Source organism: Rhinopithecus bieti, unplaced genomic scaffold (assembly GCF_001698545.2).
Source record: "Rhinopithecus bieti isolate Rb0 unplaced genomic scaffold, ASM169854v2 scaffold_65629, whole genome shotgun sequence".
NCBI classification, from domain to species: Eukaryota; Metazoa; Chordata; class Mammalia; order Primates; family Cercopithecidae; genus Rhinopithecus; species Rhinopithecus bieti.
In genome coordinates this window covers 28,675-56,122 of record NW_016824865.1, presented here as the reverse complement: position 1 = coordinate 56,122, position 27,448 = coordinate 28,675, and the positions used below count along the sequence as shown (strand labels likewise).

Here is a 27,448-nt window from a genome sequence, read left to right as displayed (position 1 = left end):
ATTTTTGTATTTTTAGTAGAGATGGGGTTTCACCATGTTGGTCAGTCTAGTCTTGAACTCCTGACCTCATGATCTGCCCGCCTCGGCCTCCCAGAGTGCTGGGATTACAAGCATGAGCCACTGAACCCGGCTGTATTTTAGTAGAGTTGGGGCTTCATCATGTTGGACAGGCTGGTCTCAAACTCCTGACCTCAAGTGATCCGCTCACCTTGGCCTCCCAAAGTGCTGGGATTATAGGCGTGAACCACAGTGCCCGGCCACTCCCCCATTAAATGTTGTTCCTGAAGTAGTCCCTCATTAGTCTCACATACCTCTCCGTAGTTGAGGTGGGGAGGTTGTCAGACATGAGCCATCAGCAGTGTCATGAACCCAGGAGTTCCTTGGACATCCACCCCATCCCAATTAAGAGTCCCGGATTTAGCCTCACCTTTTGTGATGGGAAAACCGAGATCTAGAAAAGGGGAGACTTGGCCAACGCCATGTAACTAGCTAATGGGGCTGATTCCTACTTCTCCCACTTACTAGCCACTTGCTGTTTTTGGCATCCCGTCTCTAAGTCCAATAATAGTTTTTTTCTAGTAAAGGTGCTCGTGAGCAGGATAAAGCAAAGAACGGGGATAACCCAGAGTGAAAGAGGCTGCTTCTGGATATTTGAGATTTGAACCTTGGAGCCAAGCCTTTTCCTGGGGCCTTCCTATAATGCCCACAAGATGAGGCTGGAGGCCTGCTAGCTGCCTGCCTGATCCTGTGGCACTGCCTTCCTTCCCTCCTCTAGGCTGCTACTTTGTCCTAGATTGGCTCCAGAAGACCTATTGGTGCCGCCAACTGGAGAACAGCCTGAGAGAGACCTGGGAGTTGGAGGAGTTCAGGGAAGGGATAGAGGAAGAGGATCAAGAGGAAGATAAGAACATTGTTGTTGATGACATCACAGAACAGAAACCAGAGCCTCAGGATAATGGGAAAAGTGCGGAGTCAGATGTAAAGGCAGATGGAGACAGCAAAGGCAGCGAAGAGGTGGATTCTCATTGCAAAAAGGCCCTGAGTCATAAAGAGCTATATGGTAGGTGTTTTGGAGGGCAGAAAGGGGCCCATGAGCCCAGAAGGCTCAGGCTTAAGAGTTAATGCTGTTTATTTCCCTGGCTCATCATTTCCTCTGGGGCTGTGGTGAGTCTTAGCTTAAAAAATTACTGTCACAAACCATCTTCCTGGCTAGTTTCCATAGTATAATGGCTGTCACATTCACTTCACAAACCATCTTGAGCCCTGTGAAGTAGTTGGGGAAAGAATTCTAGCTCCCCAATTACAACTCAAGAAATGAGGTGAGAGAGGCTCAGAATCCCATCAGGAACAGGGGTCTGGGCTGGCAGTCCTATCTGTTTCCCCATTCTGTTTTCAGAAAGAGCCCGAGAACTGCTGGTATCATATGAAGAGGAGCAGTTTACGGTAAGAAAGTGCCCTGGACTTGATGTGCTCTCATCTGCCCCAGCCATTTCTTCCCTCTTGCCAGCTACCTGAGAGAAGTCTTGAGAAGGAATTTGAAAGAAAAGTGACAAAGCGTGAGGGAACTTCTCGGAAAGAGAGAGGGGGGAACTAGGAAGGACACAAGAGGAGCAGAGTCCAATTGACTGATCCTCCACACCGATGGAAGGGAACAGATGATGAAGTTTGCGGATAATCTGCCCCACTGGGTGGTAGGGAACAACTGGGAATGGGTAGTTGCGCAGCCTTGCAATTCCGCAGCTGACCAGTAGATGGGGCCCAGAGCTTCCCTAAATCAGGTGAGCTGGAGGGGTTCTGTTTTTAGGGAGGTCACTCAGAAACCATTTAGTTCGGTCCTCCCTTTTCACAGATTAAGAAATTGAAGCCATGGATGAGTGAAGGGACAGCCCCAAAGTCACATATACAGTTAATGATAGAACCAGGATTAGTACCTGGATCTCCCAGTTATCTTTCTTCTGTAACTCATTGCCTCCCCTCATCCCTGGCCCTTTGGCCTAAGAGTCTCTATCTCCAGCCAAATTCTCCCATTGAACGTCTCAGTATTTGCCCACAGGAAATCAGTTGGAGGAGGGAGGGAGAGAGAAGGAGGAGAAAGTCTCATATTTGAGAGTCAGGCTATTTTTAGTTGCAAGGCCAATAGGGGAGTTGTGGGTCCACCCTTGCATGCCTTACCCTGTCCCCTGCAGGGCAGTGCTGAGAGGTCCTATGGGAAGGGATCCTGGAGGGGTGGAGGTGGGTTGCTTGGCTGAACCAGGCTTCTGATGGGACCCTCTTTACTGGCAGGTGCTGGAGAAATTTAGGTATTTACCTAAGGCCATTAAGGCGTGGAATAACCCGTCCCCACGTGTAGAATGTGTCCTGGCAGAGCTCAAGGGCGTTACATGCGAGAACAGGTGTGTAACTAGGTAACTGGGAGCTGCGTATTCTCTAGGATAGAGGGTAGCAGCCTCATTGAAATTGGTTTCCCTATCCTAGCTTGCCAATCTCTGCTGTACAGAATCCCAGGGATAATCCTGATCCCCTCCACAGTGACCCTACATTTGGCAGAACTGTTTGCCCTCGACCCTGCCAACTTCCAGGTGGGGGTTGCCTATACTAGAATGGCCAGAGGAAGGAATGCCCACTGTCATCCATCTCCTGGCCAGCTGCTTTCCTGTCTGTCGGGTGGCATGTGGAGCTCTTGACAACTAGGAAAATCCCTTGATAATTACCACCTCACTGCCTAGCCCTTGTCTAAGTTTGAGGTAAAAGATAATATGGTGGGCGTTACTAGTCTTGTCTTTTTTTTTTTTTTTTTTTTTTTTTTTTTTTTTTTTTTTTGAGACAGTATCTTTCTTTGTTACCCAGGCTGGAGTGCAGTGGTGCAGTCTTGGCTCACTGCAGCCTCCACCTCTTGGGTTCAAGTGATTCTCATGCCTCAGCCACCAGAGTAGCTGGGACTACAGATGTGAGCCACCACACCTGGCTAGTTTTTGTATTTTCAGTGGAGACAGGGTTTCACCATGTTGGCCAGGCTGGTCTCAAACTCTGGCCTCAAATGACCTGCCTGTCTGGACCTCCGAAAGTCCTGGGATTACAGGCATGAGCCACTGAGCCTGACCTTTTCTCTTTTTTTATGATAGGGTCATGCTCTGTCACCCAGGCTGGAGTGCATTGGTGTGAACATAGTTAACCACAGCCTCAACCTCGCAGGCTCAAGAGANGGGGGGGTTTTTTTTTTTTTTTTTTTTTTTTTTTTTTTCTTTTTTTTTTTTTTTTTTTTTTTTTGAGACAGTATCTTTCTTTGTTACCCAGGCTGGAGTGCAGTGGTGCAGTCTTGGCTCACTGCAGCCTCCACCTCTTGGGTTCAAGTGATTCTCATGCCTCAGCCACCAGAGTAGCTGGGACTACAGATGTGAGCCACCACACCTGGCTAGTTTTGTATTTTCAGTGGAGACAGGGTTTCACCATGTTGGCCAGGCTGGTCTCAAACTCTGGCCTCAAATGACCTGCCTGTCTGGACCTCCGAAAGTCCTGGGATTACAGGCATGAGCCACTGAGCCTGACCTTTTCTCTTTTTTTATGATAGGGTCATGCTCTGTCACCCAGGCTGGAGTGCATTGGTGTGAACATAGTTAACCACAGCCTCAACCTCGCAGGCTCAAGAGATCCTCCCACCTCAGGCTCCTAAGTAGCTGAGACCAACAGGCATGCACTACCACATCTGGCTAATTTTTTAATTTTTTGTAAAGGTGGGGTCTCACCATGTTGCCCAGACTGGTTTCAAGTTTGGGGATTCAAGAGATTTTTCTGCCTTGGCCTCCCAAAGTGCTGGGATCACAGGTGTAAGCCACTGCAGCCGGCCTGGTCTTTTTTTTTTTTTTTTTTTTTTTTTTTTGAGACGGAGTTTCGCTGTTGCCCATGCTGCAGTGCAGTGGCATGATATCGGCTCACTGCACCCTCCACCTCCCAAGTTCAAGGGATTCTCCTGCCTCAGCCTCCCAAGAAGCTGGAACTACAGGCAAGCACCACCACGCCCAGCTAATTTTTCTATTTTTAGTAGAGATGGGGTTTTGCCATGTTGGCCAGACTGGTCTGGAACTCCTGACCTCAGGTGATCCACCTGCCTTGGCCTCCCAAAGTGCTGGGATTACAGATGTGAGCCACCACGCCCAGCCTGGTGTTTTCTTTTGAACTGCCATTGGAGGGTATTAGCATCCCTTGGATAGTCATGATTAGGGGAATAGAGGCAGGACCTTCTCAGGGTCTGGCTCCTAGAGACTAAGTTCCTTGTCTCTCAAGTATGGCTGTGAGCCTTTTTTTTCCGAAACAAAGTGCTCAGCTCAGTCTAGAGCAGGCGCATGGTATGTCTACCCATTCTTCTTTCCTCCCTAGCTCTTGGGGGCTTTCTACCTAAATTCAGCTGGAAGGGCTTTGGGGGACTTTCCTCTAAGAACCTGTGGAGGCAGTGCTAAACCTCAGCTAAAGAGAAGTTGGAGAGTGTAGGTAGGTGGTGTAGGTGGCAGAGTAACCCTGGGTGAAAACTACAGTGTAGGCTGGGATTGCCCCTGGAGTCTTCTCTTCATGTCCAGGATACTAGTTCCAAAAGTATTTTATCAGTGTTTGCCCAGCCTAGGTTTCTTGGCTCTACCTTTCACCAAAAGAGTTGGTGGTGGCTTCATTAGCAGCTGGGAAAACTATGCCCCTAACACAGTAGCATCTGCCTGGTAAAGCTGGAGGTTGGGATCTAAGTATGTCAATTTTCCAGGCATTAGGACACTTTGTGAGCTCTTTTTTCCACGTCTAGGCTTGGTCAGCTAGGAGAATGTCTGTATCTGTTTAGTGTTGCTATAAAGGAATACCTGAGGCTGGGTAATTTATGAAGAAAAGAGGTTTGTTTATATCTTGCTTCTGTATCCTGTACGAGAAGCATGGTGCCAGTATTTGCTTCTGGTGAGAGCCTCAGGCTGCTTCTTCCACTCATGGCAGAAGGCAAAGGGGAGCCCACTTTGCAGAGATCAGATGGCAAGGTGGAGGGGGAGATGTCAGGCTCTTTTTTAACAACCAGCTCTTGCGGAAACTAATAGAACAAGAACTTGATACTGTGGGAAAAGCACCAAGTCATTCATGAGGGATCTGACCCAGTGACCCACACCCCTTCTTCAGGCACCAAGGTCAACATTGGGGATCAAATTTCAACATAAGATTTGGAGGGGACAAACATCCAAACTATAGCAGAGAGCCTCTTGGGAAGCCACTAACTCTGGAGGAATCAGCTTGCTGTTGCTGGTGTAGGTTTGAGCTATTAACCCATTTATGCTGGCAGTTCCAATAATGGAACACTAGGCATAAATGGGTTAATAGATAGAGATGGGAGATTATCTCTATAGCCTATTCCTGCAACCCCTCTAACTTTGTTCTGGGTTTTTAGAACCCCTAGTAATAAGGCCTGTGGACCATATTTGGTCTAGCAGTTGGGTCCCCAAGGTTTCTACTTCTAGGATCTAAAAGAAGGTAGCCAGAGAGAAGAGAAGGGGTAGAGTACTGGAGAGTGGTTAAGAGAAACAGACTGCAAGAACTGAGTCTAAAAGCCCTTGACCCCATGATCCCAGGCATTTAATTCCTTCCTCTGTGGATGTGGAACTTTTTCCTGTCTGTGTGTTGAAGTGTATTCAGACACTACTGCCCTCATTATGGGCCATAGATCAGCATTAGTGCTTGGTAAGCACTTGTTCAAAACCCATTGATCCCAGCCTCTAACCAGCCCCTGCCCGAGGAGGCTGAAGGCTAAGATCCAATTGTCAACTCCCTTCCTCCCCACTCCTACCCACCCACCACCCCTCTCCCTATACTGCTTCAGCCACTGGCATTAACTGCTTTGGAGGTAGGTGGAGGAGTAGGAAAGGGTCTTCTGCCAGCATCACTTTGCTAAATTAGTGTCCTCTTGTTCCAGGGAGGCTGTGCTGGATGCTTTTCTGGATGATGGCTTCCTTGTCCCCACATTTGAACAGTTGGCAGCTTTGCAGATAGAGTATGAAGGTAGGGTTCTGGGGGCTCACTGCACCCTTAGGGTTCTGATTCCTGGGTGGGAACACCTGGGGTGGGCTGGGGGGCCCTGGGTTGGGGTGTGAAGGCTGTTTCCTGCCATTCCGCGGTCTCTGAAATTCCCTCAGCCTTTCTGGCTGAGCAGAACAGGTAGCCTCACTGACAGTTGTGGGGCTGTCCTTAAGTGGTCTGGAATGGGGTGGGGTGGGATGGGGTGGGGTCGGGGAGTCTTAATGACATTATTGTGCCATGTTCATTGTGATTTAGCTGCTAGCTAGAGAGCTAGAACAGCAGAATTGGAGGGGCCTTGTGAGGTCATCTAGTCCAACATCCTCATGTTACAGATGGTCAGACTGAGGTCCAGAGAGGGGAAGGTACTGACCCAAAGTCACACAGTGAGTTATTGACAAAGCTGAAGCTAGAACCAGATCTCTGTTTTGTTTATACTTTATTTTGAGTCAGTTGTTGGTTGCCAGATACTAACTGGTTTCTCTCTCCCCACTGTTCTGCTCTCCTCTTTCCTTTGTTCTGCGGTGGCAACTCTGTTGTTGGTGGGGGGCTTGGCTCATGCGCGCGCACACATTCTCTTGCTCTCACTCTCACTTCCTTTCTCTTGCTGTCTCTTGCTGTCTCTTTCGTGCTCTCCTGCTCTCTCCCTCCTATTGCCCCCTCAAATGGGTGTCCCTTACAAACCAGAAAACGTGGACTTGAATGACGTCCTGGTGCCAAAGCCGTTCTCTCAGTTCTGGCAGCCCCTGCTCAGGGGCCTGCACTCCCAGAACTTCACGCAGGCCCTATTGGAGAGGATGCTCTCTGAACTGCCAGCCTTGGGGATCAGCGGGATCCGGCCTACCTACATCCTCAGATGGACCGTTGAACTGATCGTGGCCAACACCAAGACTGGTGAGGGAGACTAGCCCTAGCCCTAGGGCCTAAGGCAGCCCAGGCAGGAGCCTCTGCCGCTGTCCTCAGCTCTCTGCTAAGAAGCACCAGGCAAACACCTCCCGTGTTAAAGGTTTAGGTTTGCCCAAGAGGGCCCCGCGGAAGCAGTGGACAAATCTCCCTTTTCCTTTTCTTCTCAGAGCCAACTAAACTGGGCTGGGGCAAAGTGCCCTGAATTCTTTGAGCAGTTGGGAGGTATAGGTGGGGAGTCTGGGGGGATGGGGAGGGACAGAGCCAAACTTTCTGAGGTGAAATGTTGGGTGGGGGGCTCACTGCTTCCTTCTCCTTAGATCCTCTCTTCTCTCTCAGGACGGAATGCTCGCCGATTTTCTGCAGGCCAGTGGGAAGCAAGAAGGGGCTGGAGGCTGTTCAACTGCTCCGCCTCCCTTGACTGGCCCCGGATGGTTGAGTCCTGCTTGGGCTCACCTTGCTGGGCCAGCCCCCAACTCCTTCGGATGTAAGTCTCTTGAATTCCATCCGGTAAGAGGGTGAGGCCCTTCAAGCCTCGGGGCCACACTGCCCTAGAATGACTGAGTTAGAAGGGCCCTTTGGGGACAAGCTAGCCCAGTCTCACTCCCACTGACAGATGGGACAACTGAGTCCAGAGAGGGGAGGGGTAGGGTTTTCTTACCTAAGATCATACAGCTTAAGACCTGACTGAATTGAGTCCAGTGTGGGAATGGATAAGACAATCCCCCTAGAGTGCTTAGCACAGTGGCCTGCACAGAGTAAGTGCACAATAAATGGTAGCTGCTGTTTATTATTGAACCCAGGTCTTCTGACTCCAAGCCCAGTGCTGTTTCCTCTATTATCTTGCCAAAGTATACCTCTGATAGTTGCTTAGCAACCTTCAGTTGCTCCCTATTGCCTTCCTGTTAAGTCTAGGCTTCTCAGCCTGACATTCAAAGATCTTTCTGATTCTGGCCCAACTTACCATGGTAGCCATACCTCCTGTGAGTCTCCTTTACCCCATCCACCCTGGGTTCTATGGTCAAACTGAATATTGCACTGGTAAATACCTGTGGTTGTCTCCCTTTCCTTTTCTCTGTCATTTCCTGACCCTGAGCCACTTCCCTCATAATCATGGAAGCCTTTAGCACCTGATTTCCTTCTTGCTTTCTTGAGCAATATCTGTTTCATTTGGATGACTCATCTGACACTCTGCAGCTCCTCAACTCCAGTGACTTTCATTCTCCACTACACTCAGCAACCCATTTCCATCATTCGGAGCTGTTCCACCTCTGAAAGCTGACATCCCAGCATCCCACTCGGTGACCACCACTTCTCGTCCTTCTAGTTCTCACCCTTGCATCCCATGACATTTGCTCTTTGCCTGCATCCAGATCTCCATCCCTCCATTTCCTGCATCCCTTGACCTTGCTTCCCCTCTATCCTGTCTGTGGTTGCTCAGTTCGGCCACTCATCATCAGCACCTTCAGCTTTGCCCATCCTTTGGCCATATCTGACTTGCAAACCCCTGAGCTGTAATTGATCCTCCCCATTCTGCTTCCCCTGCTCCTCAGCCCGGGTAGCTGAGCTCTGCTGGAGAAAACCACATAGCCCTGCGGATTGCTGCCACTGCAGAGGTATGATTTTTAATCTTGGGCGAGGCCTCAGTTCTGCTTGTCTGAACTTTTACTTGTTTTCTGACCACTTTCTCTCCCATTTCCTCACTATTCTAAACCCTTACCGCTCACCTCAAGCCCCTCCCCCTCTCCCATTTCACCCTAGCTTCCTCAAGCACATGGAGGCATCCAGCAGGGCCCCCTCGACCTGAGGTCCAGCCCTCGTGAACTGATCTGCGGCTGCACTCAACCTTCTCGCCAGTCTCAGGATGAGGTGGCCTTGCCCCACCTCAAAGCCTGCTCCTCCACCTGTGCTCTGGAGCCACCTCTGCCAGCATCGCTGGGGCCTCACCCCAGCCTCTACCTTGCTCTGCTGGCTCTTGCTCTTCAACCTAGGAACGTGCCTGAGCTTTTCTCATCTTAAACAAAACAACAGTAACAGCAACACAAGCAAAATCTCCTTTGACCCTGCATCCCTCTGTTGGGTTATCATCAGCTTATCATTCCCACCCTTCCCATCAAAACATCTCAAAAGAGTAGTCTACACTCAACACTCTCCATTTCCTCACGACCCTCTTACTCCTCAAACTGCTGCAATTTGACATTCACCCCCAGAGTTGCTTTGACCTCCTAATTACCAAATCAGTGGGCCCTTGTCAGTCTCTGTGTCTGCTGCATTGATGCTGTTTACCACCCCTTCCTTGAAAAATGCCTGTGCTTATTACTAGTTCCTGTAAAGTGCTGAGACCCAAATCTGTCTAGCTCTGGCCCTTCCCCCAAGATTCAGCCTCCTGTACTCGACTGCATGTCAGACATCTCCCCTTGGATGGCCCACAGGCACCTTACTGTGACCAAAAGAGAATTGGTCATCTTAGTCCCCATCTCAACTCTAAAGTGATCTTCCTCCTCTGTTCCCTATCTCACTTGGTGGCAGCACCATCTACCCTGTCCTGTTGACTCTCGAATACTTCCCAAATCTGAGGTTTTGTGTTGCCGTGTCTACTTCCCCTAGTGTCTCCTTCCCTCTATCAGACTAAGCTTTTCAAGGGCAAGGACTCTACATCAGCTGTCTGTGCCCCAGCACACCACACAAGTCTAGGCACCAAACAGGCCTCAGTAAATGTTGTTGAATTGAACCATGCTCTGCTCTCTCATTCCTAGCAGTGCTGTCCTTGGTGGGAGCTGACCCAGTGCCTGGGGAATGAATGAAGTGGGAGTCTGGATGCCAAGACCCTCTTAGTCCCTGATCCCCCTATTGAGTCCAAAAGTCTTTCTTTAACCCTGATGACATTTGGGACACAGAGGTATTTGTAAGATTTTAAAAGTGGCTTTGTAGACAAAGTCAGTCAAGGCAGGAATTCCAGGAATTGGGACTGAAGAGCCAGATTGCCAGCTGTGTGCTCCAGACTAGAAGTGATGTGGATGGGTGGGAAATTGGGAGGAGAACCAAAAGGGCCTGGATGAGTCAGAGTTTCGAGAGGAGGCATTTGAACAATTCAAGCAGGAGAAAGAATAAAGCAAGTTTCAAAGTCCAGAAGGAACATGGCATGTGTATGTAATGGGAGGGAGGGAATGACAAGAGCAGCATGGAGAGGTTTGGATAGGTGGCCTTCAAGGTACTTTCCAATCCTAAGTGCCTGCAGAGTGGAAGCTGCTGGTCTTGGAGAAGTCTGGACCACAGAGATCTTCTCCCAACCCAAGCATACCAGAGGGATGCGAGACATGCCAGCAGTAACAGCGGCTCACTTGGGTACGATTTCTTGTGCACAGATCCTGCCTTTCCCAGATAAGCAGTGAATCTAGTCCTAATCACCCCATTACACAGAGTGGGGAACAGAGGGTGTTTGCCCAGGTATTATGCTGCAAGTCAGAGCTGGGGCCAGAATCCAGATAGCCTGTCGTTAGTCCCATGCTCTTCTGTAATACTCCGCTAGATTGTATTATTGCAGAAAGCATCTGTTAAACACAGAACTTGGCTTTTGTTTACCCCAGAGAAAAAAATAAAAGATACTATTGGAAATTAAGTGTCAGGCATGGTGCTGTGTTTTTTTGTAGAGGTTAATTTCATTTACTTTGACACAGCAGTCTTGGGAGGTGGAAGTATTATGTATTATAACCTATTTGACAGATAAGACATTGAGGCTCTAAGGAGTGATGGGACTTAATCTAATAGCCACACATTTGTTGATGGTGGGACAGGGATCTTGGCCCAGGTGGTGTGACCCCAAAGTCTACCTTCATTCCACCAGCCTGAATTCTGTGACCTCAGTCCTGAGCTATGACCAGACATACTCAAGGAAGGGGGTGTATTTTAAGATTCGCATCACCCCTGCACCTTAGTGGTCAGACTAATGGCTCAAGATAGCAGGTGGGTAATCATAAGCAGGTTGATGAGGCGTTTTGCCAGTATCAAGTGTCTGGGAATATTTATTATTAATCACACTAATGGACCACCATGAGAGGACAAAGTTTCTCTCTGGCTTTTCATCTGATAGGGCTGGAAGCTTTTCAAGCACTTTCCCCAGCCAGCCAATATCAATTTAATTTGAACCACTATCCTCTTGGAATATGAAATTGGCTCCATAGACAGGATCTCCCAGTCAAGTCATCAGCCCCCCAGCCCTGCCCCCACTGACCAGTCACCCTGCATATGTGACCAGTCTGCATGTGCCCAGAGAAAACAGCCTGCTAAGCTCATGGCCCGTCTGTGAACCATCCGCATCCATTTGTGACCGGGTGCCCGTTAGGTACCAGGTTCTATGAGAGGCTCTGTGAGGGGTACTCACCCTCTTCTCACCTCGAGCTCCCCTTCCCAGCAGCTCTGTATCTGTTGGTGGTTTTGCTGTTGGCGCCGTCTTTTGTGTGCACAGTGTCATCATCTTTAACTCTGCCTGACCCCTGCCATCAGTCACCAAGCCCTGCTCTCTGTCTGTCTGTGTATCCTTCACAGCTTCACTCCATCCCATCTCCACTGCCAGTGCCCCAGGTCAGCCCTCCCCGACTCTGGCCTCAACTGTCGGAACAGGCTCCTCCCTGGTCTCCCTGGTCTCCCTGCCTCCAGGCTGCCTGTCCGGGCCAGCCTCCACATAGTCACCATGGTGATCTTCAGAAACATGGCCTTCATGTGTACTCAGAATTGGCAAGTGACCCCTCACACACACACCAATGCACACACTTACCTTCCCAGCCCTATCTTCCTCCCACGGCTCCTCAGCACAGGCCGTGCCCTCTAGCTGGGCTACTCACTGCACGCAGCAGCACCCTGTGCTTGCTCTTGTCTCTGGGCTTCCCCGGCCCTACCTCCTGCACGAAAGCCCTCCCTTGGTCTTTCCTGCCCTCCTCGTGCTCTCTGTCTCCCTCAGCCCCGCAGTGCCTGCAGTAGGTTTGCAGTGCTCATCTGGCCTCCCTCCCACATCCTGCTTTGTCTTGTCAGCCGCTGCTTTTTTTTTCTTTTCCTCCATTCCAGGCTGGGCTGTAGCTGCTCCCATAAAGGGATCACAGTTTGTGTTCCACGCAGAAGGAGCCCAGAACACTTCCAGGCATATCCTTGGAGCTCAAGACAGGTTGCTCAGCTAGGCCAGAGAAGAGAGGGATCTGCTCATTTCCAGCCCTGCAGGCCTGTTGGCTGTTTTGTGTATTTATGTAGCTTTTAAGTGTAGACTAATAGCTATCATTTATTGCATGCCCACTATGTGCCAGGCACTGTGCCAGGCATTCTATGTGAGCTTTCTTATTTACTCCTCCCAACAATCCTATACATTAGGTATCATTATTGTCCTCATTTTACCTGAGAATGGAAGTGAGGCACAGAGATGAACCACAGAGCTTGTTCGGGGTCCATGGTCCTGTTGTTTCTATGTTCTGTCTGCTCTACTACACTGCCTTTCAGAGGCAGATCTGGAAGTTCAGAGACCAAGTTCAAACCCTGGAGAGTTGGGGTATGAAGTGGCTTGGGATTTTGAATCTTTCCTACCCCATCCCTCCCTTTGCTCAGCATCTTCAAAGCCATGGGGCAGGGCCTGCCAGACGAGGAGCAGGAGAAGCTGCTGCGCATCTGTTCCATTTATACCCAGAGTGGAGAAAACAGCCTGGTGCAGGAGGGCTCTGAGGCCTCCCCCATTGGGAAGTCTCCATATACACTAGACAGCCTGTATTGGAGCATCAAACCAGCCAGCTCCAGCTTCGGGTCTGAAGCAAAGGCCCAGCAGCAGGAAGAGCAGGGCAGTGTTAATGATGTCAAGGAAGAGGAGAAGGAGGAGAACGAGGTCTTGCCAGACCAGGTAGAGGAGGAGGAAGAAAATGATGACCAAGTGGAGGAAGAGGAGGATGAAGATGATGATGAAGACGATGATGATGAAGATGATGAAGAGGAAGACAGAATGGAGGTGGGGCCTTTCTCTACAGGGCAAGAGTCCCCCACTGCCGAGAATGCTAGGCTTCTGGCCCAGAAAAGAGGAGCTTTGCAGGGCTCTGCATGGCAGGTTAGCTCAGGTAAGAACTACTTTGTCCCCAAATGAACTTCTTTTCTCTTTGGCTGGCTCTTGAGGCTTCCTTCTACCCTAGGAAGAGATGGAAAGTAGCAGGAGGTAGCCAATGTGAGGCAAGCCTGGAGGCAGCCTGGTGCATAGATGACAGGTGGCTTCTCCTGCTGCTTAGGATGGAGCCTGTGAGTACCAGGGACCACTGTCAGGCTGCTGGCTACCTCATATAAAGAGCACATTCTGAGAGGATGACATGGGTGTGAGCCCTGGGCAGTAACATAGAGGCAGAAGATAGCAAAAAGTAGGGAATGTGGATGTATATGGTTCTGCACGTGTTTTTCACTTGCAGTGAGACAGTGCTTTCTGTGTATGTGTGTGTGTGCCTCGAGGCTGGCTGGTCATGAGACAAGATTTTCCTCTGTATTAGAAAGAAGGAACCTAGGGCATTAAGTCAGAGAAACAGGAAGTGAAATCACAAGAGAGAATAAGGAATGCTGTGATTTTTAGGTGAGCACACAAATTGGTGAGACTGAAGCCAGGAAGAGGCTGCAGGGAGGGTTAGTGATAGGGATCTGCTCTTCCTTTTGAGTACCCTTGCTTAGGTTAATGAACAGGAACCTCGGAGGCTGGAAGACCCAGAAGGAATGACAGAACAGTGTGGAGTCTGTGTGCTGAAGCCTGGGGAGGGAGGGAGAACAGCTGGGCCTGTGTGGTGTGGGGTGGGCAGTGGCAGAAAGTGAGAGGGGAGGCAGTGAATGAATTTATAGAGAAAGATACTATGGCCTTTGTTTGCCCTTGTATGGACAGGGTGGAAGGGCTGGAACATAAAACATAAAATCTGTCTCTCTGTGTGTGTATATGGGCGTGTGCCTATACCTGCTGGCCAAACCATGGCCCAGTGACAGATAACTTAGGGCAAGGAGGGCTGTGTTGGGGGGTCTTTGTAAATATTGAAAGGGGGGGCATTGACATAAGCAGAATTGTGTGTGTGTGTGTGTGTGTGAAAAAGGGAAAAGTAGGGGCAGTTAATGTGTGTGTGTGTGTGTGTGTGTGTGTGTGTGTGTGAAAAAGGGAAAAGTAGGGGCAGTTAAAGAAGTCATGGCCAAGCAGGCTGTTGTACAGCTTTGTGAAGAGGAGGCAGGGTTGCTGAAATCCATGAGGGCTAATACGTGTCTGTGAGAGAGAAGTGACAGCATTGAGGCTGGCGTCTATGGAGGGGTAGTGGGAACAGGCAATGAGATATAGCCATCCAGAGGTGGCCTGTATGTTCACACTGTCACTGAGGACGTGTACAAGGGTATCAGGATAAAGACGCAGGGGCAGTGATGTAGACAGCATTGGGGATATTAGTGATGATAGATGATTGGATCAGTGACAGAGCCTATGTGGGTAGTGGTCCCTGTGCACGAAGGTGTCTCTGTATCATGGGGTAATGCAGGACATTAAGACAGGCACAACTTCCAGTAAGAGAGCCAGGGGAGGGGGATGGACAAGTAGAGGAACAGTCCTTCCTGAGGAGCTCTGGGTTACATAAAAAGTTGGTCCAGGGTTGACACATTATAGAATGCCAGGGGCATTATGACAGGGAGAATTCTTTGAGTACCAGGGAGATGCAGAAGGCCAGAAATGGAAACTATGTGGAATGCACTAGTGAAGGCTTCATTTGAAAACACTGAATGCATTTGTGGAAGGATGGGGAGGGACATTTAATATAATACTGTGTGGTAGGTGTCTCAGTGATAGGACAGAGCCGGATGGGGGATGCTCGGCATCCCCATTCTAAAATGGAGCATCTGTATGTGGGGGGATGTGAGTTGTGACTGTGGAAAGTCTAGAACGTTAACTCTTTCCCTCTCTCCTTTGCCATTGCTCCTTCTTTGTGTACACATGTGTGGGAAGGTAGGGACAGGAAGATTCCTGGTTGTATGCCAATGAATGAGGTTTGTGGGAGGCAGGGAGTGAACAGGACAGTCACTGAGTGAAGGGCTTGTATATGTGTGCTTCTGTATACATACTTGGGTGGCTGTGAGGGGTGGGATGTATAGTGAGACAGCCCTTCCCCAGAAAAGGGGTGTACCTTGTGCATCTTGGGGCAGGAACTGCAGGGAGCAGGGGAACATATTATCTCAGGGAGTCCACCCTGAGATGGGCATGGGGGTGTGTGTGTATCTCTGCATTAAGAAAATATGTGGTATTCAAACAGGCAGGGGAGTGTGTGTGTAGATTTGTAGGAAATCTACATCATTCAGATACTCTGAGGTACTGGTGGGTTTGGGGTTTGGGGGGGAGGTGCTTTGGGAATTCTGGGACATCCAGACCCTCCATGATGTGTCCCTGTGTGTGTGTCTGCAGACAGGGAAATAGGGGTGAGGATGAGAAGTTGAAGCAGTGATACAGCCAGGTCTGAAGTTGTTATTTGTGTCTGTGTGGGAACATGCCTGGGGAAGTAGGAAAAGAGCAAAGAGGGACAAAAATGTCTGTAGTTGTATACTTGTATATGTAAACAAATAGAGGGGAAGAAGGACCATAAAGAATGTGTAGTGAAGCACTCTGGTGGAGAGGGGCTCATGAGAAGTGATACCGAGAGCAGTGAAGCTGGAGATCCTGAGAGAGCCCACCCGTGCTAAGTGGGGTGGGTGGATGGACGAGGTGAGCAGGCCTGTGCACCAGTCGGAGAACCAGCTCATCAGCCCAGTCTTGCCACTTCCCTTTGCTCCACAGAAGACGTGCGATGGGACACATTTCCCCTAGGCCGAATGCCAGGTCAGACCGAGGACCCAGCAGAGCTCATGCTGGAGAATTATGACACCATGTATCTTTTGGACCAGCCTGTGCTAGAGCAGCGGCTGGAACCCTCAACATGCAAGACTGAGTGAGTGCCCATGGCAACAGGATTTCTCACCCCCTTTCTCTGCCACCTGTGGGAGGGAGAGAAGACAAGGTGAGGTGGGTGGGGGAGGTAGCTGTCCACAGTCAGGGCCTAAATGAGTGAAGTGTAAGCCCCAGTCCCTGGCTGGGCCCTTGCCAGCTTTCCCTGTCCCTAGTGTGGGGAGCCAGTGAAGTAGCCACACACAGCTGGGCTTGGCATCCCTCTCAGATTGCATTCAGTTTGTGCTTATGGATGGACATGTGTGTGTGTGTCTGTGCACACATTTTGGGAGGAGAAGGGTCCATAGCTTTCAGCAGATTCTCTTAACTGGTCCACCACTCCTAAAAGGTCAATAATAGATGCTCTCATCCAGCTTTTTCATGTTCCTGAGGAGAAAACTAAGGCCCAGAAAGGGGAAGGGATTTGTCCAAATGTGCACAGAGTAGTCAGTAGGCCTCCCCACACTGTCCAGGCACCTTGGTAGCAAGGCCTGCACAGGGCTTCATGCTGTCCCTCGAAACTCGCCTCTGAATCACAGGCGTGGGAGCCCTTGGGCCACCAGGGAGCCAGGAACCAAGCAGCCCTTGCTGAGGGGCTATGCTGGTAACACAAAGGAGCCCATCCAAAGGGCCTGTACATTCCAGAATGCTGGGCCATTCTGACCAGGAAAATCCTGTGAGTACTAGAGAGGAACCCCTGCAGGGCCCTGAAACCGAGTCTTTTCCTTTGCTGCCTGCCTACTCCCTGGGAGATGAACCCCTCTTCTTCTGGACATCCTGGGAGAGGGCTATAGAATCCAGGGGCCCCAGAAGCAGACCAGACCCAAGGCAATGCCATGGACTCTGTCCAAGGCCACGGGCCAGGGCCAGCAGGCCTCTTGGAGAGGAGAGGCGGCAGCTGGGGAAGCCAGGAGATCTGTAGTTGGGAGTGGGATTCACATGTCTGAGACAGAGGTGCCCTTACCCGTCCTTCCCAACCAGCCTGGACCTGGGTAAGGATGGCTTACTGAGTACCATGGATATCAAGGGTGAAGTGTGGGCAGCTGGAGCTGTTCAGTCAAGAAGGAAGCTGATTCAGCCCAGCTCCCACATCCACTGTAGTCAGGAGGTTTCCTCTGCTGTGGAAGGGCATGCCCATCCCTGCTCCTTGTCTCAGCTCCACCCCTGACTTGGCTATGTGGCCTTGGGCAAGTCCATTCCCATCTCTGGGCCTCAGTTAACTTATCTGTAAGATTGTGGGTGATGGGAGGTGGTGGGACTAGATCATCTATAAGGGTTTTTTCAGCTGCAGTAGTGTAACCATGGATCTGCCTGAGGGTAGGATGATGGCTTTGCTCTCAGCTGTCACCCTCACCCAGCTGGAAGGACCTTGACCTGCGGGAAACAGGGGAAGGAAGAGTGTTATGAGCAGGGCCAGGGAGAAGGAGGGCAGAGCCACCCTCCCTAAAGCAATCTTGCAACTGTGGGCCTTGTCTTATAGCCCAAGCCTGGCCTTGGACCCCTTAACCAGCTATTGGGTGTGGGAGGGATCCAGCCTGGAGTGCCCTGGCCCCGAAGCTCTAAGGCCTTGAAAGGTGGCCCTGTTAAGGCAGCTACTTTCAATGTCTTGGGAGTCAGGTGGTGTGGGGCCCCCTCCCCTACCTCAACCCAAACAGCTCTACTTTAATCTGGTTTATCTACTAGGGCTCTGCATAAAGCTTCATTTAAAAAGCTCCTTGCCTCCTTCCCTTCCTTCCTCAACTGAGGAGAGGGCCAAGCCACCCCTGGGGCCCACATGAAGTCGTTTCTAGGATTTGCTCCAGCCTCTTTGTAAAGCCAGACAGGAGAGTGGGCCCATCCCACAGATACACACATGTCAAGCACACTTGGCTCCTCCAGAGCCTAAAGCTGCCTCCTTCCCTGACTGACCTCCCACTCTTTCCTCAGCACCTTGGGCCTGAGCTGTGGTGTCGGCAGTGGCAACTGCAGCAACAGCAGCAGCAGCAACTTCGAGGGCCTTCTCTGGAGCCAGGGGCAGCTGCATGGGCTCAAAACTGGCCTGCAGCTCTTCTGATGGCCATCCCTGGTGCAAGTGTTCATCCAGCCCTGCCAGGGCAACAGCCTACCCCCTAGTACAACTGATGCTCCCTGAGACAACCTGGGAGACAGCCTGGATCAGCCACATCAACTCAGTTGTCCACCACAGGGGAATTTTGAATGTCTTTTGTTTTTGTTTTGTTTTGAAAAATAATAAACAGGCAACTGTAGTTTTGGTGTTTGTGAGATGAAGAGGGTGGGTCCTGGGGCAGACCAGTATAGTTTTCCCTTTACTGTGGAGGCTCCAGACAAGGCTTGACCAGGAACCAGGTCCTGAGGCCCTGTGGGCCTCTGGTTCTGATTGCTCCCATAACCAGGCTCCACCCATATCTTATTCCGGACTCCTCGAACCATTTCTGTTCTCAGCTGTAGTATGAGGCCTGCTCACTTGGAAGCATCAGGCCCCAGAGGCATTGCTGGCTACAGAGCCTAGCGAGTGGCCAGGTGGTTTGTTTAGAGCCTCCCTGACAGTGGGAACAGTCAGGCCGCCTTGCTACCCAACAGGCTTCCTGCTGTTCTCCACACCTGCTCACACTATGCACCAAACAGCAGTTGAAAGCCAGAGAGATTTTCTTTTGTCACTTCTACACTCTTTTGGCCTAGAAAAGATGAGAGTGGGCTTCCTTGTGGTGTGCATTAGAGCAAAAGAAATATCTTAGGGACTGATCCAGAGAGCCTGTTCTCTGTGGTCAGCAAATCCCCTCAGAAACTCATCTCACCTTAGAGTGCCTACCCCATGTCAGCCCTGAGCTAGCAAGAGATAGGGATGAATAAACCATGTTTTCATTCCTTAGAGCCTTCAGTCTGGTGAGGAAGGACAGAGTCACCAAATGATAACCTGATGCCTCTGCTAGGTGCCTTAAGGGATTTCTGTAAATGGCCACACCAAGAAATGATAGAGAGGGCTTATACTAAGAAAATGCCAAAGAGGAATTTGGTAATAGTGCTGTGCCAGAGCCGAGGCAAGAGTTTTAACTTGGATTAGGACCCCTAGAGTGTCTACAACACTTCAAAGGATATACTAAGTATCATTGTGGGTATGTGTATAATCATTTTTCTAAGGGGCTGGTCCACAGCTTTTATCAAGTTGTCAAAGGGATCCATTAGTCCAACAGTCCAGCAGTGTTAAGATCTTTCCTGTGTATGATCCAAGCAATAGGCATGGGCAAAGCAGTCTTGTGCAGCATCAGTTTCCTTCCAACTCTCCCCTGTCCCCTCACGATGGCAAGTGCTAGAAGTCTGTTGACCAGGAACCAGGTCCTGAGGCCCTGTGGGCCTCTGGTTCTGATTGCTCCCATAACCAGGCTCCACCCATATCTTATTCCGGACTCCTCGAACCATTTCTGTTCTCAGCTGTAGTATGAGGCCAGCTCACTTGGAAGCATCAGGCCCCAGAGGCATTGCTGGCTACAGAGCCTAGCGAGTGGCCAGGTGGTTTGTTTAGAGCCTCCCTGACAGTGGGAAGAGTCAGGCTGCCTTGCTGCTACCCAACAGGCTGCTACCCAACAGACAAACCCTGTCTCTGCTAAAAATACAAAAAAAAAAAAAAGTAGCCGGGCGTAGTGGCGGGCGCCTATAGTCCTAGCTACTCGGGAGGCTGAGATAGAAGAATGGCATGAACCCGGGAGGCGGAGCTTGCAGTGAGCCAAGATCGCGCCACTGCACTCCAGCCTGGGGGACAGAGCGAGACTCCGTCTCAATTAAAAAAAAAAAAAGGACATGTAGGCTACATCTAGTGAAAGGATTTGCAGTTGTGTACTCCAGGAGGTACTCCAGTGCCTGCTCTGTGGGGAGATAGGTGCCACAAGCTCTGAGTTCCCATCCAGCACTGCACCAGATTCTTATGTATTGGAATCATATATAAGATTTCTTTGGAAAGATGTTTTTGTTTTTGTTTTGTTTTGAGACAGCCTCACTCTGTCACCCAGACTGGAGTGCAATGGCACAATCTCGGCTCACTGCAATCTCTGCCTCCCGGGTTCAAGTGATTCTCCTGCCTCAGCCTCCCAAGTAGCTGGGATTACAGGTGCCTGCCACCAAGGCCGGCGAATTGTTTTTTGTATTTTTAGTAGAGATGGGGTTTCGCCATGTTGGCCAGGCTGGTCTCAAACCCTTGACCTCAGGTGATCCACCCGCCTCGGCCTCCCAAAGTGTTGGGATTACAGACGTGAGCCACCGCACCTGGCCAGAAAGATGGGTTTTGCTGCTAAAAAAAATAAATAAGGTCTGGAAGTCACAGTTCTAGTCTACACCCCTGCCCCGCTCCATTGTATGCATTGAGACAGTGGGATAGGAAAAAAAACGGGATTTGTCTAAGGCCACAGAGCAAGTTAATAGGTCGGCATAGATCAGTGTTCTCTAGCAAATGTCAACATCACCTGGGTACTTGTTAGAAATGCAAATTATTGGACTCCACTCCTGACTCAAATCAGAAGGGGTGAGAGTGGACAGCAGTCTTTGGTTTAGCAAGCCCTTGAAGTGATTCTGTTGCACACTGAGCAGATGCACTGGTATACAGGAAAAAGCTCGCCAAAGACCTGGGTTCCAGACAAGCTCTACCACTTAAGAGGAGCAACCTTGGACAAATCATGCCACAGTTTTTTTCACCTGCAGGGAGATAATATTTGCCTCACATGTTTATAAGGATTGAAACAGACAATAGATGGGAAAGTGTTGTCTAAAGCATATCATGCTTTGTATGTGTGAGTGGTGTAGGTTCATGCCAGGGTTGAGAAGCCTTGAAATTAGGACTGAGATCTCTATATAAATAACCCATTGTCATGCTTTCCCCTGGCCCTCAAAGACTGATCTAAAGATGAGAAGCAGACTACATGAGCTCATTTCTAGTCCAGGTCCAGAGAGTAAGAGCCAAGGGTCATTGTTGGCTGGTGTCCTTCTGGAACCTGGGAGTTCTGAGGCCAGGTTGAAGGGCTTCAGATGGCAGGGGTTGGTGGGTGGGGAGTGGAGCTATCAGGAAGCAACCTTACTTAGCCTAGTGCCCATGGATGTTTTCTGTCTGATTAGAGATAGACTGATTAGAAAGTCTGAACTGCACACAATTTTCATTTTGTTTTATTTTGGAGACAAGGCCTTGCTGTGTTGCACAGGCTTGAGTGCAGTGGCATAATCATGGGCCACTGCAGCCTCCAGTTACTGGGCTCAAGCAATCCTCCCACCTCAGCCTCCTGAGTAGCTGGGACTACAGGTGTGCACCATGACACCTGGCTAATTTTTGAATTTTTTGTAGAGATGGGGGTCTTCCTATGTTGCTCAGGCTGGTCTCAAACTCCTGGCCTCAAACTCCTGGCCTCAAGTGATTTTCCTGTCTCAGCCTCCAGAGTGCTGGGATTATAGGTGTGAGCCAGTGTGCCCAGCCTGAAATGCACACATTTAACTGGGAAACAAGGATAGGGGTCAAGGAAAGGGAGCATAGATTATATTATTATTCAACAACAGTAATTCAGAGATTCCCCTCTGATAGGTAATTCATCAGTGGCAAATAACATGGTTCCCGTGCCCAAGGAACTCCCTGTTTTGTGGTAGAGACGGTGTGCCAAAGTGAGTGACAAGAGCTAAGAGGTATTGCTCAATATTCCTGCAAGGCCCACTGTGGGGAGGGACTAACAATGGCTTGACCAGGAGGTTGGACATTGGCACTGGGTCTTTAAAGGCAAGAACACTAGTCAGAACAAGGAGTAGAAGGAAGGTCAAAGTCTGGAGAGGTTGAGAAAGCATGGTTGGGGGCACAAATGCAGGGTACAGGATAATTGGAACATGGTGATGTGAAGGACTTGGTATTACATGAGGCCCGAGGGGAGGTGGAGAGGGATATGACCAGACTAGTTCATTTTCCACCTGAGATTAGGGCAGAATGACTGGATGTTTGTTGATTGTCCCTTTTTGGAATTCTAGTAGTTCTTACCACTCTGCTTACCCTCATGCTGCCACTGCCCTCCAAGGAAGTCTTAATTTCTTACTCTATTCTCTGAGTGTGCTTCATTCTCCCACTAGAGTGCAAGTTCCCCAAGATGGACTGTTCCTCTTCTGTCTGCCTAGCTTAGTATAGGCCAGACCGCCCCCCCCCCCAATCCGGTACTCAGTAAGAACTTGATACGTGTATGCCTGAGGAATGTGACAGGAAGAGTAAGAGACAGAAGAGGAAAAAGGTGGGGAGAGATGAGCACTCTTAGTCCCATGGAGGATGATAACAAAAAAAAGATTCTCAGATTTACAAATAGCCTCTTCCAAAGGCTTGTAGGCTGGACTCTGCTGCAACCATCATGGCTACCTCTACCTTTAGAATGAGACTGGCCTGGAGTGCGGTGGAAGGTAGGTAGGAGGCTCCAGAGAGAGAAGAACCAACTCCACTATGATAAAGGGCTTACCGGCCTGGGAGTCATGAGGCCTGGGCTTCCAGTCCTGCCTTTGCCACTGATTCTGTTCGGCCTTGGTCAAATCTCTTCAGTGCTCTTGGAGCCTCAGTTCACACACTATTCCCTGAAGGGGTTGAGGCAGCTGAGCACTCTGAGTGTGAAGTGTAGGATAGGCGGCACCTTTTGGCTCTGATATTCTGGCTGAGACAGCAGATGATGTATCTTTGGCCCTGAGGCTATTCAGGGGAGAAACTATAGGCTGCATACAAAAATTAAGTCTGGGCCCTGGGCCCACCACTTGGTTCTGACTGGTGAGCAAAAGCAGGCCCAGCCCTGCCCTGCAGGGAACGTCAGTTTGATTAGCACTTGGAACTGGTAGTCTTCAAAAATTTGAGGACATATACTTACTGTGGTAAAATTCAAATGAACACATTTGGGGAAATCCCTGGCTTTATAGTTTATCCCAATATAAGTCGCAAGGACATAAATCTAATACTTTAGGAGCAAACTAGAGTATATGCATATGTATGTGTGGTATGGCTTTTGTTGTTGGTTTTTGTTTGTTTTTTGTTTTTCGTTTGTGTTGTTTTTTGAGATGGAGTCTCACTCTGTCGCCCAGGCTGGAGTGCAGTAGCACAATCTCGGCTTACTGCAACCTCCAACTCCTGGGTTCAAGTAATTCTCCTGCCTCAGCCTCCCAAGTAGCTGGGATTACAGGTGCATGCCACCACACCCGGCTAATTTTGTATTTTAGTAGAGACGGGGTTTCGCCATGTTGGCCAGGCTGGTCTAGAACTCCTGACCTCAGGTGATCTTCCTGCTTTGCCTCCCAAAGTGCTGAGATTACAGGTATGAGCCACCACGCCCGGCCCATTGTTGTTGATATTCTTAAAGAAACAGAGCCATGAGTGGTCAGTAGACAAATAGTTTATGCAGTAAATAACTGGTTACAGTTCATTGTTGTCAGCGATACAGCATTTTCCATCACAATTATAGGTGAAACAAATTAAAACCTCGTGAAGTAGTCATAGCACATTCATGCTAGTGAGAGCATATTACAAAGCAATGCACGTGCGTTATAGGGGCAGACAAAACTGGGGAAGGGCTATATTTTCACTCACCTCTGGTTAACTTTGTGTATTTTGTCATTGAGACTTACATTATATTTGGGTCAAACAAAAAACCCAAAGAGATTTTATAAAAGTTTACAACCATTAAACAGTATTGTTTAATCCCACAAATGGATAAAGCAAACTACTATAGCTCAACAATACACAAACCAGGACTAAAAATAGTCAATCTATGTATATAGCTAGCTACCATACAATAGATATTGAATATGCTGAGTCTTTACAAAGGCATTGACTATTTTAGACAAGCAGGTTCCAGAAATACACTTGTTTGTTTCCAATGAGAACTAACTATAGTGCCATTTCAGTTGAAGACTATGCACTCCTCAGTGTCAGACCTGAGGATAAACAAACTAGGGGAAGGCAGAGGAGGGTTAGGAGGGAGACCTGAGCGGACTCTTTGGACAGCTCAGCATTACTTTCTCTGTGCAGATCCAGACCTGGTTCACAAAGTAGAACAAAGTGTATTGAAATTTTGGCCCTCAAAAGGGCATTTGTATAAAGTTCCATACTTACAGCACAGATAGAATGGTAACTGAGTGCCTCTCAAAATGAACTCTTCTATGTTAGAAGAAAACTCAGGGCCAAAGGTTAATGGAAATCAGTGTTTGAATTACTGTATAAAGATAATTTATTCCAAAATAGAAAAAAATGAATTTTAGAGAAGTATTATCCTGGAAACTAGCAGAGGCTGGGCAGAGAGAGAGAGAGAGAGAGGGAGAGAGAATCATGCTATGTGTTTTATTACTTAGAAGAAGAAAAGTTTTGTAGACCATTTTCATAAGGCATCTGTCATTCTCCCTTCCATACCTGGCACCTTAAGAGAGAGTGCAATGGCTCGATATTACCTTTGAAAAGGCTTCTTTTCCTTTGAGTTGTCTTACAGAAAGGGTGCCCTGGATTGACCATGCCACTCCGGGGTCACACTTCTCCTTTAGATCAAAATGAAAACAACAAAATCACAAAAGAAGAAAAAAAATCAGAAAAGCTGCAAAATTGAAGACCTCAATAGGCACAGACTTGCTATGAGGTCAGAAAAATCAGTGAAATAATTAAGATTACAAAGCACCTCTTGCAAAACACACTGTTTCTTGAAAACCACACAAAACGCTTTGTAGTAACCCCTGCTGAGTGCTTAGAGGTAAGTATCCTGAGGGACACATGCTTAGCCCCATGAAGGAAGCTTGATTTTATTATCAAGGCAGCCGAGGGGGTCCCAATGCTTCTTTGTTACTTGCTGTTTTATAATTACAGACAAAATGGAAAGTCAAGAAGTGCCTATACCTCAATATAAAGAAAATGTTTCTCTAATAACTAAGAACCATGCTGTATTTATGTATTCATATTTGTATAGCTCCATTTATAGATTCTTGCAGATGAGTCACTAACACTGACACTTTTTACACAAAATCCCTTTTCAAGGACATATTAAATTTAATAGGCTAAAGAGAACTTATGCAATATAATGCTTGAAATTGTACACGTGATAGCTGTGCACTGGTAATAAAGAGGCCTTGAAAAATTGTTTTTGTCTATAAATTACTACTGCCCTTTAGAAATAAAAGCTCCCTCACAACCCCTGAGCTACTTCCCTGTGACACACAGTGCCACAAACCTCCTGGTGAAAATTCAGTGCCAAACCTAGCTTAAGATGAGTTTTGTACATTTGTTTCTATACAATCAGGAAAAAAAGAGATACAATTTGTATCAACAAAAGGTCATTTCTGGTTATTTGAGGCATTGCTCCTAGCCGCTTTTGGTTCATACCAAAAGAAGAATGAGAGGAGGATGACAATCATTTTAGTAAATCAGAAATACATATGCTGCCTTAAAAGAATTTTCTGTATTGGGAGGAGCTTACACGTTTTCTGAGTACCAAATATGAACATGTTCAAGATGAATTATAGGTGACAAGATTAATCTTGTGCTTCCCTGTAAATTGTACAGCTAGTGGATACTGTGGTGCCATTGATGATTTTGGTAGGAAGATGAACTAACTGGCACATAGGCAGTAGCATCATCTGAGATTGTCAAATACCCTGATTTAGACATGGGTCCAATTTAGAAAGTCCAAGAAGTTGAAGGTATGAAATGGTGTTTGTGTGAAATAGCAAGCACTGCAATGGCAACTGTCACTCTGTGGACTTACCTGATAGAAAATACTTTTACTCTTTTTCAATATGCTGGGGTATACGAAGATCAGAGGATAGGAGATAGAATGTAAAGCTGTGGTTAACTGAAGTGAAACATTGGTTAAGATGCAGTATTGATCAACTTGGACAGAGACAGAAAGCCAGAAAGCAGCATGCAAGCCATTATCAAACCACCAGAAACAACCCTGACTACAGCCTCACATTCAGAGTGTTTCACAGTAAGAAACATTTATAGGCAGTGTCACACCTTCTCATGAAGAAACAAAAGGCCAAGGCCCGGCCTTCTCAACTTTCATGAAAAAACGATCATAGAAGTTAGCAAGTTCCAGCTCAGGAAATAGTGAGCTGGTCATGGTTCGAAATATTGAAATATACAGCGGATTCAAAAAGGGAATTCATTTAGTGCAGCTTAAAAAAAAAACAATAAACACCTCTTCTAGAGGCATTTAGCTATGAAGTTTTCCACCCTGAGCAAGATACAAGTTGCGCAAATGGTGTCGCCCAAACTGAAAGTCCTGCCTTCTAATAACTCATCTAACAATTATTTAACAGCAAGTGCACTCTCTTTGCGTGGATTTAAAGTGCATAACTGAGCCAGCTATTAGTAAAGATGCAGTATCCCCTTTTGGAAACTTCCTTTTTCCACATAGAAAATCCCCTGGTTTTGTTTCCTAGAGAAATTCTGTTCCACCAATGATTGACCTTATTACCCAAAGGGTGGGCAGGAAGAGAAAGTGGATACATGGCTGTGCACTGTCCTCCATTACATTTCATCCAGTGATGTTGAATACTGCATAGGTTGGAAGTCCAAAGAGCATCCAATAATCCCTCCTTGAGTGGAGCTTTTTTTATTCACCATTTAATGCCACATGTGTTTGGCCATCTCTCCTGGGATAAGGGAAGTGGATTGTGGTAGTAAGTCCCCTGGTCCTTGTCACTCTTCTGAGCTTGTGTAGCACACACATACTATGCTTGGAACTTGAGCTTAACCATCAGTTCCTCTGCAGAAGACTGCAACCTGATCCCTGATTTGCTAAGGTGAAGAGACTTGGAAGCTAAGAACTGTTAATAAATGTTGGCAGGTAAAATGTGCAAAGGAAACAGAGCTGCTTTGCTCTGGTGCCTAAGAAAGCAATGTTCAAATATTGCCATATAATTTCACTCTCATAACTTTTTGAAACTATGAAATGTGACTTAAAATCATCAAGTCAGATTAGTGACCTATACAGCTATAGACGAAGGACTGTGTGGAGCCTACCCTCTCATTATCACTATATAAAAGGTTATACAGAGATACACACACATCTCAAACCAAATATATATATTCATACGTGCAATATAATTGCTAATAATAGATTTAAAATATAGTTCTAGAAGCTTCAATGTGACCCTATAGCTTCGTTAATAAAGATTGAATGATCGGATATCCATGCAATAAAGTATGCATTTACTTTTAAATAGTTTTAAATATTTCTATTAGAAAAAGCCTAAAAGGTTAATTCAACATATGATCTGATCCTGATGCTTTTGCTCTCTAAATTGGATATATCATCCATACTTTGTAATATAGAATATGTGACTATGAAAACTCTGGTAGGCTGGGTGCGGTGGCTCACACCTGTAATCCCAGCACTTTAGGAGGCCGAGGCGGGTGGATCACTTGAGGCCAGGAGTTTGAGACCAGCCTGGCCGACATGGTGAAACCCCGTCTCTACTAAAAATACAAAAATTAGCCGGGCATGGTGGTACACACTTGTAATCCCAGCTACCTGGGAGGCTGAGGTCATAGAATCGCTTGAACCCTGGAGGCGGAGGTTGCAGTGAGCAGAGAGTGCC

The 27,448-nt window shown here is 48.1% G+C and overlaps 1 protein-coding gene across 3 annotated transcripts in view; it reads left to right on the top strand.

Annotated features, from left to right (window-relative positions):
- LAS1L (LAS1 like ribosome biogenesis factor) overlaps positions 1 to 18,126 on the top strand; it is a 24,623-nt gene extending 6,497 nt beyond the window's left edge. The window contains exons 5-14 of one of the 3 annotated variants that reach the window (XM_017862673.1): positions 776 to 1,060; positions 1,397 to 1,443; positions 2,284 to 2,393; positions 5,933 to 6,018; positions 6,369 to 6,419; positions 6,721 to 6,927; positions 7,276 to 7,423; positions 12,526 to 13,022; positions 15,737 to 15,884; positions 17,807 to 18,126. In XM_017862673.1, the coding sequence (XP_017718162.1) occupies positions 776 to 1,060; positions 1,397 to 1,443; positions 2,284 to 2,393; positions 5,933 to 6,018; positions 6,369 to 6,419; positions 6,721 to 6,927; positions 7,276 to 7,423; positions 12,526 to 13,022; positions 15,737 to 15,884; positions 17,807 to 17,933 (1,706 nt within the window). In that variant the 3' untranslated portion in view covers positions 17,934 to 18,126. Of the gene's footprint in view, positions 1 to 775; positions 1,061 to 1,396; positions 1,444 to 2,283; positions 2,394 to 5,932; positions 6,019 to 6,368; positions 6,420 to 6,720; positions 6,928 to 7,275; positions 7,424 to 12,525; positions 13,023 to 15,733; positions 15,885 to 17,806 lie in introns of all 3 variants that reach the window. The other 2 variants (XM_017862672.1, XM_017862674.1) reach the window with 2 other exon arrangements.
- Positions 18,127 to 27,448: the final 9,322 nt, after the last annotated feature.